We start from the raw sequence: 13,907 nt of genomic DNA, 5'->3' as shown, positions 1-13,907 counted from the left end.
AAAACAGTTCTGCTCACTTCTCAGAAAGCAACAGCAGATTAAATGTTCTGAGCTGACATGGTCTGTGGAAGTTGAAACTGTTCAGCCTCTGAAAAGATCAGCAATGTAACTGATACATGACAGATCAAGAGAAGAGATTTGAAAGAAGAAAATATTATATTCCAGTGTTTAAAATACAAGTAGCAAGAAAGAGGTTTTCCTAAGAGGGGAAAAGAAAAGATAAAAGGGTAAAAATATCATAGAAATGGTGATTTTTGTTGTTGTTGTTGTTGTTGCAAAGGAGCAAAAGAGCTGAGGCCCCCTTGCAATATCAGTTAAACATTTCAGTAGATCAGGAATTGACATCAATGATTGATTGACACAGCTGATTCCACTTAAAGTAAAACACTGTATTGAATTTCTGACAGGGAGTTGAGAGTTCTGCTTCTGTGATAATTCTGATTATAGCGTACTAAGCAGATAAGGTCTCATTTACTTGAAGAAAAGAGGGATGGAATACATGGTGTATCTATCCTGAGTTCATCTTCTCTCCTTTGGAAGAGCTGTATCCTCAGACACTAGATTCATTGGCCTTGTCCCATTAACTAAAGGCTTTCTCAACTCACTAGTTAACTGCTCCAAGCAGTTTATTTCCTTCTGGATATATTCAGAGTTGGGACAGACCACGTAAAAATGAAACCGCTGTTTTGACTCTGGGCAAAGACTTGGCCTGATTCTCCACTGCACTATAGTCCCATTTCTCAGCTGTATTTGGCCTGGGTTTGGTACTGCAAAGGCAGACCTTAGGCAGCAGTACTCCACTGCTGCAGCTTGCTGGCCTCTGTGGCCAGCCAGGAACCTCTCTTCTGGAATATTCCAATGGCTATGGAAGGAAGAGCAACAGCCAGCATCAAATTGATGGTCCAACCCATCCTCACAGCATGTTCCTTTACTGTGGGCTGAGAAATGCTGTTCTGATGGCTCTTTGTTAGCTTCATAGAGGACTTGACTAAGTGGCAGGCTATATCTTGGCTTCATTTTCCCTTTTATGCCAACCATCCTATGAGAGTTACAGCAGAAAAGCTGTTTTGGGTGGATTTCCTCTCACAAACTGACTGTCTACAGATTAGCATCTCATCTGTCTACAGCTACAACAATGTCTGCAGAGACATCACCTCCTCAAAGGCGGACCTTGAACAGGAAGGATTTGCCCACTCTGAGGAGAATGTGGTCCTGAAATACCTGAAAGTATTGCTCTTGATGTGCTGGCCCATGGTTCTCTCTCTCCTATGGATGATACTGCTGCAGCAAGGGACATCTTGCCAGTAGACTTCTTTGTACAAACTTTTGAAACAGCAGCATTGTCTGTGTTTCCCTCAACTGCGGAAATCCCGTCATATTGCCTGAGAAAGTCTGACCGTATTGGCCTTTGAGCTGTTTGTAAGATTAGGCTGTTGCCTCCAGAAGAACTCTATATGTGCTGGGCTAGGTCAGCATTTGAATTGGTCTTAGTAGTACCAGGACGGATTTCATCATTTTGCCCAACATAGTCATAGGGCAAGAGGCAAGAGACACCAGCTAGAATAAAGGAAACTTATGACAGTTGGACTTCAGGAAAAAAATCTCCCCTGAGTGTGGGTCAGCAGTGGCACAAATGCCCAGAAAAGCTAGGAAATCTCCACCCTTCAAGATGTTGAGAACTCACCTGGGTAAGGCCCTGAGCAACCTGATCTAACTTAGGAATTAGACTTTCTGGGAGCAGGGAGTTGGGGGAGAGACCTCCAGTTCCCTTCACACTGAATTCTTTCTAAGTCTGTGAAATTTTGACAACCCTGTTCTGTGAAAATCTAAGCTGTTTGGAGCAGTAGGAAATCTCAACTTCTGAGGTCCAAGGCAAAGGAGTTCTCATGTTCATCCATCCCCTTGGTGATTCAGCCTCCCTGCCACCACAGCAGCCACTCTGGTGTGTTGCCAGAGATCTTCCAGCTCCCCTTCACACCCCACAGCCCCTTTACCCTTCACTTTCTGGCTGGACTGCCAGATCCCTCAGAACGTGTCTTCTCATGGATTCACAGGCTGGGTGGTAGAGTGGGGTTACGTGAAATGCTATTGCTGCTCAGTAAGAACCACATCCTCTGCCTCTGTTCTAGTTCTGGATGGCTGTCATTGCTACCACAATGCCAATACCCTGCGGAGGATTCATGCCTGTTTTTGTTATAGGTGAGTTTCAATTCTGAGTTGCAACATATAGGTCTGACAGGTGGAGAGAATAAAAGAGACATTGTGTGCGTACCCAGTAGGTATCTTCTAGTGGATAAGGAGTCATCACTTGATGTCTATGGCAAGCTCTGTTAACAGTCCATATACCAGCACCTGAGGCTCTGCTTTGGTCATTTTTCCCAGCCCCCAAATCCAAATGCTGAGGAGGAAATCCCTGTCTTTTTACATAAGGAAAGCCACACTGTGGGAAAGCATGCTGAGCCATGGCCTTCTAATTTCTCTGCCTTGTCCTACATAGAAACTTTCATCCTATTAGTAGTAGTTGCTTCTTTCACCCCTGAAGGCCAACTAGAAGAGATAACCTCAAAACTATTACCTGCAATGTAATCCACCACTTACTAATTTCTTCTGACTGAAGTGCAGTAACATACAAGAGTTTATTGTTTTTTAAGTGGCTTTAATTCTAAGTCCAAAAAATAAAAAGAATATGATGCTAATGTTAAGAAAGAGAGGCTATGTTAGACTAAAGTATACAAGCTCATGAAGATCAGCATTAAGTACCCACAGCTCTTAAATGGAACGGTGTGCGCTAAGGACCTCTGGGTTCTGGCAGGCAGCAACTGAACATGAGTCAGTAGCATACCCTTGCAGTGATGAAGGCTAACCACAAACAAGGCTCGATTAGGAAAAAGCCTAGCCAGGAAGGCAAAGAAATTGGTTATTTCCCTGCATTCAGCACTTTGGACACAATTCTGGAGTATGTGCCATTTTGTGTCCACCAGTACAATACAAGAGATTTTGACAAAGTGCAATGAGGCCAGTGGAGGCCACCAAGATTGTTGGGGAGCTGGAGCACCAAACAAACAAGGAAAGCCTGAAGAAGTTGGGCTTGTTCAGCCTGCAGAAGGGAAGGCTGAGAGGGGATCTAACTGCAGCCTTCACCACCTAATACAGCACGAGATAGAGAGGATAGAAAGACTTCTCTGAGATACACACAGTAAATAGGAGGTAAAGGCACAAGTTGCAACAGGGGAAATTCTGAAGGCACGTAAGAAAAAAATTGTTTCCTTGGTTAAAGTGCTCAGAAAGGCTGGGGAATCTCCATCCTTGCAGACTTTTAAAACTTGTCTGAACAAGGCCGTGGGTGACTTGATCTCACTTTGAAATTAGCCCTGTTGTGAGCAGGGGTCAGAACAAGTCCTCCAGAAGTCCCTTCCCACCCAAACTCATCTGTAAGCGGTGATTCTATTGTCTGGACATTCATAGAATGAGTGTGTGAATGGCCTCAATGGTGATCTGGGCTGACATTGCACATATTCTGAAAAATATTTCCTCCTATCTGGGAATCACAAATACCACTGTGCCTGGTGTGCCTAAGCGGAAGAATGAGGGGCCAATTGTATTTACACATCTTAGTACCTTTTTCCCCTCCTGGAGTCTAACTTCTATATTCTGTAACTGAGAACTACTCTTTATCCCCAGTGCCATTTTAATGTAAGTTTTGATTTTGTTTCTGTTAGAAAATATGCACGTGATTGCCCAGCACAGCTGCACAGCACAGACTGGGTGCTCCTTAGATGTTAATTCCATAATTGTCAGTGATATTTTCCAGGTGCTGCATTTGGGCGTCTTATTGGGGAAATCATGGCATCGCTTTTTCCCAATGGGATCCTCTTTGATGGTATTGTTTATCAAATCTTACCTGGCGGGTATGCTGTCATTGGTGAGTCTCCATGTCTTTTTTTTTTCTTCACCTGGTCCCATCCCCATGACTTTCCTGGTCGATATGACATGCTGTTTCTATATGACAGTTTTCTTCTCTCCCTATTCCTTTTCCACCCTACCTGGGAAAGGTGCAGCAGCTCTGACAGGAGCAGTGAGCCACACTGTCTCCACTGCTGTGATCTGCTTTGAGCTGACGGGTCAGATCTCTCACATCCTCCCCATGATGGTGGCTGTCATTCTTGCCAACATGGTGGCCCAGAGTCTGCAGCCCAGCCTCTACGATAGCATCATCCAGGTGAAGAAGTTGCCCTACCTGCCAGACCTGGGCTGGAATCACATAAGGTATAGTAGTAAAACAGAGGAGGAGGTGGGGAGTGGCAAAGAAATAAAGCAGAAGAGGATGAGACCATGGGAGAATAAAAGGTTACGAAAAGGGGATAGTACTACAAAGAAAATGAAAATGCAGAATAGGCCTGCAGCGAGAAAAAACAAGTGGTGGAGTAGAATTAGGGTTCATACACAGAAACAGAGAAAAGTCCTTTTTTTCAATGAAAGCACAGGTTTGAATAATCTGCAACATTACTGAATTTGCATTAATATTGCCAAATTGCTTCAGTTTAAAAATCTAAAAATCAAGTGTCTCATTTCTATTTTTTTCTGAATTCAGTGCGATTTGGATTTTTTCTCCAGAAAATGTTTGAAATATCATTTTATTTGGATATATTGCTTAAAACAAAATTCAGCTATTCATATACATGTCTTCCTCTCTAGTAAATGTAATATACATAGGTATGTAAATATAAAACATCTATACATATATGTATATATGTGTGTATTTTTATGGTGAGGGGTAATGGGGTGGAATCCTCTTTGGTTACTCTCACAGAAGAAGATTTAGCAACTGTATTGAGAACACTTCTTAAAGAAGTGGTCATTTATATGTTTCTTTAAAGAATTTATCTGCTAGACATTTTTAATATGCTAACTCTTCCCCTTATTTTCCATAAATTCACAGCAAATACAATATCTTTGTTGAGGATATTATGGTCCAAGATGTGAAATTCGTCTCCTCCAACTGTAAATACCGAGACTTGCAAACTCTACTCCAAAGCACCACGGTTAAGACTTTGCCTTTGGTGGACTCACCAGGTAAGCAATGTGGAGAAACTGGTCCTTCCTGAAGACTGTCTCAGCCTAAAGAGCCAAAGAAACTAGCTTTCAAATCACACGCTGTGAAGGAGACAGTGTGACCCACTGCATAAAAGATCATCCTAAAAATCTTCCGCTATGGATGATGTATGACAGAAGGCTGTTTCAGCTGGTCAGACAGGTAAGCTGGAGTGTGGGCAGTGAAGCAGCTCTAGCAGGTAAGGGAGGTGCGGGGAAAGTTTGTGGGCTGAACTGTGATGACAGGGAGGGCTCTTGCATAAGTAAAGAGCCTGCTTCTGATGTGGTGCTGAGGAGTGGCACAACTCAGGGATGGTGAGCTTCCCACAACCCCACAGTGTATTAACAGCAACTACCAGGGCTGTCAATGACTCATATAGCTCTAGATAGTATGAGTCCAAGCACTTTGAAGAGGTTAGAGGGAGGAAGGGGCAGTGCGCGGCAGGGGCCATTCAAAACCTTGAAGCGGCTTAATGGCTTCTCTGCTCTGTGTTATGCAGAGACCATGATCCTTCTGGGGTCTGTAGAGCGATCGGAACTGCAGGCTCTGCTCCAGAGACATATAAGCCCAGAACGGCGACGGCTCCTCAACCGAGAAATGCAGCAGAAGCTGTCTGAGGCACCCTACGATGGGCACAGCAAGGGACCGTGGGCAACCCTACCAAAGCTGAAGCATGAATCTTTTGCTTATGTTGATGAGGATGAGGATACAGATGAGAAAGGAGAGGTGAGGGAGAGGAGAGGAGAGACTGCAACACAGAAGCTGCTGAAGAAGCAGTAAGGCGTTTGCAGAGGCTGAGAAAGGAATGACACAGGGCGGACTTCATTTTCTCTCCTTTCCATAACAGCTGCCTCGGCCCCCAAGTCCCGCTCCCAGTTACCCAGAGGAGCCCAATGGCCCGACCAGTCCTCTTAAACAAATGCCTGAAACTTTGGAGCCACAGCAACTGCCAGGTATTGTAACTTCTGGCATGCCTCAGTCACATCCTAGCCAGCTTGTGGAAGCTTTCATGCTAACTGTGTGTACGTGCCTGTGTGAGGTGCTGATTTCCCAGAGACTGAGAGGAGCTTTCTCTGCTGTTCCTTTATTAAAGGTACTTTGTTAATGCACCTCAACATTGGTGTAACGCACGTGGAAATATCTTCTGTTTGTGATCCCTCAGAGAGCATGGCAAAAGTAAGGCCACTCAGGCTGCTCTCTATCCTGTCAGTAGTCCCCACTCCATCCTTTGCAATAACATCTCCTTGGATATTTTCTGGAGAGTCTGCATGGAAGGGTCCCATCTCTTGCCTCCTTCACCCCGTGAATGAATTTCCCTGGCAAAAGCAGTGTGAGAACTAAACATCTGTACCTGTTTTTTGAGTAGCATAGGCTGTTGCTCAGCCATCTCCAAAACTGAAGAGCTCCTCCCTTGAACACGCATCTCTTTGATTCAGCTACATTAATATGATGGACAAACGCTGATGTATTGTGTTCTTTGTGTGCCACCCCAGCCTATATTAGCTCTGCTTCCAAGGCTGTACTCATAGCTCATTTCTGATTTGTATATCATACATATCTGATGCAGGATGGTGGGTTTTTTTTTTCCTTGATGTGTCTTGAAATATGCAGAGAGTGACTAAGCACAGAGGTGTAGCCCAATCTTGAGCATGAATACAAGGAATAGGGCTCTGGCTCGTGCTTTTGGGCACCCCGCAGGTTAGCATGTAATATAGCATATAGCACATACTGGTTCCTTAACACCACTCACACATGACTAAACCTCTAAGGCATAGGAAAATCCACTTCATGTTTCCAGGGCAGTAGAGTGGTGGGACAGCCATCCACCTTCCTTACCAAAGCAGAAAAAGAATCACATCAAAACAAGGACAGTGTGTGAGACATTTTACGTGGAGCTAGTACTGAGTGATCAGGAGTGACGAGAGGAAGTGGAGCAGGGGGGACTTCACGAGGCTTTCCCTGACATAATTTTTAGTTTGGCTCACAGCTGTCATTGTTTCTGACCAACCTTCCTCCACAGCCTTGTTCACTTCACAACAGCACCAAACCCTGTCTCGTCCTCTTTGCTAATTCTTGACTGTTCTGCCTGAGAGAATAATTCTGCAGTCTTTTTCATTCCCACCATTACACTACTGGCACAACCCATGGACTTCTCACCCCTTTGTATCTATCACATTCAGGCTGTTGATACTCTTTGAAGGTATTTCCAAATTCTCACCTCCCCTTCCCATAGTCATCCTCCAAACCACATTCTCTTTGTGGACTGCAGAAACCTATCGTCACAGCAGTCTGCCCCTTGTATCAGATTGTTTGCTGTGTTAGTGGTCTTGCTTCTGGTTGTTTTTCTTCAGGAACACTGATTACGACTATTATCTGCAAGGGCTACTTTGTAATGGTTTGTTTCCTCTTCTTGAGGAAAAGATACTGCACGGGAATATTTATTCTGGCATGTCCCAGACACAATCTTACAAACTGAATGCTAGATTGTGACTGGCTCAGCCCTGTCATATATCATCTACTATGTCCCTCATATTATTTCCCAGCCTGTCTGGGGCAAGGAGATGGGCATGGGGCTTTGTATTTTTGTCTCTCACATGTTCTTCTTTCTTAGCCATGTGTTTCTTTTCATCCTTCAGGCAATTTCAGGAGTTTGAGGCAACTGATCCAGCAACTCTTGTGCCATTACAACCGTCCACTTGAAACAGAGAGTGCCGTCCAGGTTAGGGATACAGAGAGCCTAGTCATACCCTGAAGAGAGAAAGGAATGCAATGGAAATAGAACCTACTACTCAAAGCCATTCAGCATTTGGCCAAAGCGTGGACACGCTTATGGTCCTGAACTCTGACAGCATCAGTGGGGAACTCTCTCCAAGGAGAAAGGGTGTGATTACTGTAAAGGAGTGTGCATCTTCCTAAAGAGCCATCTGTGCTCAGGTGTCAAGGCTACCATCATGACTGAGTGTGGGCATCTTTTTCTCAGTGAACAACTTAATGCTATTTTGGCTAACCTGGAATAAAGTGCAGTTCTATTCCATTTGGCAAACAGCTTTGGACAGATAAAAATGAAAAAATGCTTTTGCCTTGTGCTATGTTAGATGACCTTGGATATCTGGCATAGCTGCGCAGGGTTGGTGGATATCACACAGAGCCATCCACTTTAGGGCAGTGGTTGGACCCCACGTGGGATATCAGAGAGCATCTAAAACAGTACTAGATGACTGTGTTTAGGTACCTGAATTGCTCCACCAGTGTTCCATAGTCAGTCTTCATTGGCAAGGGAAGCACAGCAAGTACAGGGTACATTTTATAATGTATGAGTATAAAGAAAAACTAAACACTCAGTAATATACTATTTGGAACAAAAAGGGGACCACATGGGGTGAGGAGGCTGTGCAATTTTTTCCTTTCTGTACTCTGTGAAACTGTGGGTTCTTTGTCTGTCCTGAACAGTGTTTTCTCCTACAGGAGCCGGTGGAAGTCATTGACACAATGAGGCCAGAAGAGGTAAGACTGTGTGCAGAAAGGGAGTAAGGTTAATTGACTACTACTTTTGCCCATTTCCTATCACTTGCAATACTTCCTGAACTCAACAACCTCAGTGATTGCCACATACAGCCATAGCTAAAGCCATTTTCTTCTTAGAGTTGCACAGGAGGCAAGTCTCACCCAATAAGAGAAGAGATTGTTCTGTTAGATGTGCTGAGTAAGGCTCTGACTAATCTGATCTAGCTTTGAAGTCAGCCCTGCTCTGAGCAGGTTTTGATCTAGAGACCTCCACAGGTCCCCCCTCACCTAAATCTTTCTGTGTGTCTATGTTGTTCCTTCATTTTTTACACAAAGGAACAATTATCTTGCAATGACAAGGGGAAGGTGCACTCAGAAACGAAAGCTAAGATGTTCACTTCCTCTTTAAGCAGGAAGGAGCAAAACCTCACCTCCTCAGAAAACCTCTGAGGTACTGGAATTCCTCTGTTTCCACAGGGACTTGACATCTGGCAAGGAAAGGATGGGAAATCTGAGGGGTGTGATATAATGGGCAAGAAGAATGATCTATATAGGAAGGAAGAAGCATTAACAGGAGAATGGGACAAGTCTGGGTACAGAAGACAGCAACACTGCTGATTACTGTAAGAGTGATTCCTCTTCTCTCCTGTGTCAGATAGATGCTTGGGAACAGGAGGAGCTCAACAAGAACGTGTGCTTTGACAGCTGCCGCATTGACCCTTCCCCTTTCCAACTAGTGGAGAGAACTTCCCTGCACAAGGTGGGTGCAGATGTCTCTGAGGCATACACTGTTTTTCTCCACCCTATCTGTCATTGCAAGTCTAGTCTATGACTTATTCTCCTTGTCTTCACCTACAACTACTATCACCAGCTACTTCCACATCCAGCTACAGAAGTCAGTTTGCTCCTATTACTTTCTGCGTGTACCTCCAATCTCCTGCAAAATGAAAGGCTACATGATAAGAAGTCTGAGTGCATTTATTAAAATAGCTTTTGGACTTCACATACGATTTTCCAGCCACTACATTAACAGAAGCATTGTATGCCTTGCTGCTGGGGGCATTACACTGAGATTTACACTCTACTTTATCAGTGTGCAGCACTGGAATGAGTAGTCCTGGATTTCTCAGGGCATTTCTGTCAGGATGTAGAGTCTGCCGCAGTGCCTGAGAAGAGTTGCCTGAAACCACCCTATACTATAGGCTCTTCATTGAACTGAAGCACAAGGAAAGAGGAAGCTGGATCATACACCTTCTAGAGTTACCACAGGATGACTGGGGATAAAAGCAACCGTTGTGTATCAGGAGTAAGAGAGGACTGGGCTTTCACTCAATGGAAAGGGAAAGCAGTCTACTGAAGCAAAAGTGCACAGTGCATATTTTTATCAATATTAATTTAACATGAACAGTCGGCATATGCCTTGCACAAAATTAATTAATTACTGTTATCAAAGGGATAAGATCTCAGCCTTGAGCAAAATAAGAACAGGTTAGCATATACTTAAGAAGAGTTTGGTGTTTTCTGAAGGGCTGGCTGAAGTAATCTGAAAACCACTAGCATTTGTCTTTGAGAATACAGGGGTACCAAGAAATTATACCTGAAGACTGCAAATGGGGAAGGATTCATACCTCATAAAAAAGAGCAGACAAGAAACTCTGAAATTACAGACAAGTAAACTTGGATGCACAAAAAATGCGGGAATAAATAATCAAACCATCTGAGGTATGCACAGTTAGAACTAAATGTGAGACTACTAACAATAGCAAGAATAGCACAGCTTATCATGATCATATTGTATTTAACCAGTTTGATTTTCTTCTACATTAGGGTAAAATGTCTTGTTCCTGAGGAATGAGATTTTCCCTACTTTACACTTGAACATGACATTCAATATCTCATGTGATGTTAAAAAAAAAAAAAAAAAAGGCAAACACCAGCTGTGAAAGAATGACTTCATGTAAGGCCACAGGTAAAGTCTAGCTAGATCTCGGCGTAAATAACTTGGAGGTTGGAAATAGGCCACAAATGAGCACTGAGAATGCTGAAACTTTTAGAAAGCCTGATCTATGAAGAACAGCAAAATAATGGGGGATGTTTAGGCTGAAGGAAAGAAGACTGATAGCAGTGTGATATCTGTCCTTTTAAGAAGGCTTTGTAAAAGAAAGGGAATATCTTGTTCTCAGTGTTCTCACTGCACTGGATAAGCAGCAACAAGCTTAAGTTTTGACATGAAATATTCTGGAACAGGAAAAAAGAAATCTTCTAGTGTTAAGGAAAGCGCTGGAATAAATAACCTAAGCAGGTTCTGACTTTGCATATTACATATGATAGTTTAATTTCCAGCACCAAAATGAAACAGGATCTGTGTAAGTTCCCCACATACACAGGGTGTTGCATGTGAATCTGTTTGCCAGATGCAGGATGAGAGTGACCTTAAGAATGTGCTCTCCATCATCAACACACTCCCAACTATGGCTGCCCAGCAGAAGGACCAAAGGGTAGTATTTGCTAGCTACAAAAGGGGAAGGGAAGAGGTAGTTTCTCACTGGGATAACTGCAGACTTGCGCGTCTTTGTGATTCCCATTTCTAAATCCCAAGTCCCAGCTCTAGCACCAAGTACCATGTTACCAGTTGCCAAAGTCCCTGAAATGGTCTTTTGTGGTTTTGCTCATAGACGCATACATTGTTCTCCTTACTGGGCCTCAGCCATGCCTATGTAACCAGTATGGGGAAGCTAAGGGGAGTACTGGCTTTGGAAGAGGTAAGTACAGATCCTTTCATCTCTTCCTCATCAACTGCAAATGTACTGTGGATCACTACAATAACTTACAGGTCCTAGAGGATTCAGCTGGGAAGGTATATAACTGTGATTGCTACATTATTCCAGAGGAGGCAGTTGTTCACAGGGATGTTAGATGGTTCATCCTTTTCATGAACATAGGGCTCTTAACTGGGTGGCTATTACTGTCTCTGAAAGTGGTGTGGAATTAGTTATTTACCGTGGAACGAAAAATTACACCACCACTGTGAAAGATGATCTCCACAGGCCCCAGAGGTAGAGCTGTGACTCTCTCTATTTGTATTCCCCTTACCCTGGAGATAGATGAACTTCTGCTGGGTAGGGCTGGGTCAGCCTCCCTTTCACCCATTTTTTCTGAACTTTTTCTCTTCTCATAGCTCCAGAAGGCAATAGAAGGCTCCACACGCTCCGGAGTTCGCCTCCGCCCACCCCTTGCCAGCTTCCGCGATACCAACCGGACTTCCACCAGCAGTGAGAAGGTCAGTCAGGCCACTCAGATGTGGAGCCGGCAGGACAACTGCATGGTGGCAGCACAGCAAGGAGCGGACTTGGGCACAGAGAGCCCACTGCCCCCCTGCTCGCACTCCCCCCAGTCCTCACACTTCCACGAAGAGGGGGAAGTCCCGTGCTCCGCTTATGCCACTGATACTGAGTTGGACGAGATGGAGCTGACAGGGCCAGTGGCTGAAAACATTTCAGACATCCTCAAGGACATAAGCCTACGCTCCACTGACCTGGATGAGGATGAGGATGAGGATGTCCCCTTATAGCTGGTGTGAGGGGAGTAGTCCATCACACTCTTCAGTTGAGCCAGTCTTTTTGTGTTTGCTCCTCAAAGAGAAACTTTTGGATGTTCTTTGCAATCCCCACAGAGGATTGATTCAGCTGGCAGAAGGGGCATTGGACTGACCCTTTCTTCTGCTGTTTTCTTTCTCTGCAAAGACTGTTAGGCTGTTGGACTATACGGCTGTGTGCAGGAGTCAGATGTGGACTGCAAGGTGGCTAAGGGCAAGCTTATAATGCTTAGGCTTCTACCATGTCTACATAACATGGCAGAAGGGATTGTAACAGGACATGAATACTGCTGGACACAGTCAGGATGCTCTGGGTCAATCTGCCTTGTGGAAAGTGGAGGAGGAGCAGCTCTTCTCATTCTCCCTTGGAGTCATCCTTCCAGTCGCACCTGGCCTGCATGCACAACTGTAAACATGGCCAGACCTACAGCCTAGAAGCATATTGCTGCTTCTGACTGCAATCGCGTCCATGCTGCTGCAGCTCCTTTTCACTAGTTCTTATCTTGCACTCCCCCCAAACATTCCCATGTAGAACATTTTTTCCTCTTCCTCAATTTTTACTCTGGGATTTTCCTGGATGGGGGTGCAATTAGGAGCTTCTCCTCTGTCCTTTAGCTGAGCCATGCCCTAAAAACAGATGGAAGGAAAATATCTGGTCTATGTCTCATGTCTTGGATTCAGCCAGGGCTCTAAGAAAAGCACTGGAAGGGAGGAGAGCCTCTTTGTTTTCCCGTCATCCCTGGAATTTTTAAATAGAATGGGAAAATCTTAAGAGGGAGCATCCTCAGTGTTGGAGGAAGAGGAGTAAAACGGCATGTATGCACCTACATTTCAAATACCTGTGTTTGTCGCTCTGAACCATTGTTCACAATTTTTACAAAGTTATAGTCTTAAAATATAAGAACTAGAAAAGAAATAAATTATGGAGTGCTAGCAGGCTGCCAAGAAATACTGCAGAGGGAGGCCACATTTTCTACACTTTGAAAACAGGTTTCTCTCTGAAAACTCCTGTGCTCTCTCCTGGTAATTCTACCCTGCCTACTTTCCGCATATTTCTGCATACCTCAGATCTGAGAATCTCACTTTTGTGAGCTCTCACTTTTGCCAGCTTGTCTCCATTGTGACTAACAGCAGAGACCTCAACCTTTGTCTGCAGCATCCCTCTCTATTCCTGTTCTAAATCTGGAGCAGATCTTGATCTGTATCTTGCAAAAAGATGTCTTGTCAGTTCGTGTCATGCATGCAAAACCTTAGCGTCCAAAGATAAGACGCTGCTTTCTTTAACCCACTGGCCTTGTGAGGTTTTCTCAGTAAATAGGCAAAATCAAATTCTGTGTATTCTGTAGCTTTCCTCTAACATTCTACATCTCTATCATATATTTGGTGTGTCATAACACTTAGATGCAGTCCCAAGCAGCCTATTGGATGTGTTGCCCCTTATCAGCAACAGAGAAGAAATCCAGGCTCTGAGAACATGTTCTTGGGGGTATTCTCCTGGATGTTGGACCACATCCCCTTTCCTGATTAGTAAAGCATTATCTAACTTAGAGTGACTGGTTTCACCTTAATGGGTGGTTCCTCATAAGCTGTCTCAGGAGCAAGTGAAAAAATATCATTACCTCTAACCCAGTCTCCCTAGGAAAATTCCTTCCTGGCTTTAAGTCCAAGGATTGACCTTGCACCAATTCCTCTCTGGTGATGCTCATGGGTGGGAGA

General features: G+C 44.2%; 2 protein-coding genes across 26 annotated transcripts in view; one reads left to right on the top strand and one right to left on the bottom strand.

Annotated features, from left to right (window-relative positions):
- The window catches only part of CLCN1 (chloride voltage-gated channel 1), a 64,048-nt gene extending 50,766 nt beyond the window's left edge, over window positions 1–13,282 (top strand). For 3 of the 9 annotated variants that reach the window (XM_075034612.1, XM_075034613.1, XM_075034609.1), the window contains exons 13-23: window positions 2,130–2,199; window positions 3,812–3,922; window positions 4,011–4,266; window positions 4,940–5,073; window positions 5,592–5,818; window positions 5,940–6,045; window positions 7,729–7,811; window positions 8,558–8,596; window positions 9,252–9,356; window positions 11,272–11,358; window positions 11,775–13,282. In XM_075034612.1, coding sequence (XP_074890713.1) covers window positions 2,130–2,199; window positions 3,812–3,922; window positions 4,011–4,266; window positions 4,940–5,073; window positions 5,592–5,818; window positions 5,940–6,045; window positions 7,729–7,811; window positions 8,558–8,596; window positions 9,252–9,356; window positions 11,272–11,358; window positions 11,775–12,167 — 1,611 coding nt within the window. In that variant the 3' untranslated portion in view covers window positions 12,168–13,282. The other 6 variants (XR_012651414.1, XM_075034611.1, XM_075034615.1 and 3 more) reach the window with 6 other exon arrangements.
- The window catches only part of FAM131B (family with sequence similarity 131 member B), a 90,622-nt gene that overhangs the window by 39,088 nt on the left and 37,627 nt on the right, over window positions 1–13,907 (bottom strand). The gene's annotated exons all lie outside the window — the stretch shown is intronic.

Source organism: Buteo buteo, chromosome 8 (assembly GCF_964188355.1).
Source record: "Buteo buteo chromosome 8, bButBut1.hap1.1, whole genome shotgun sequence".
Lineage (NCBI taxonomy): Eukaryota > Metazoa > Chordata > Aves > Accipitriformes > Accipitridae > Buteo > Buteo buteo.
This window is presented reverse-complemented; position numbering and strand designations above follow the sequence as displayed.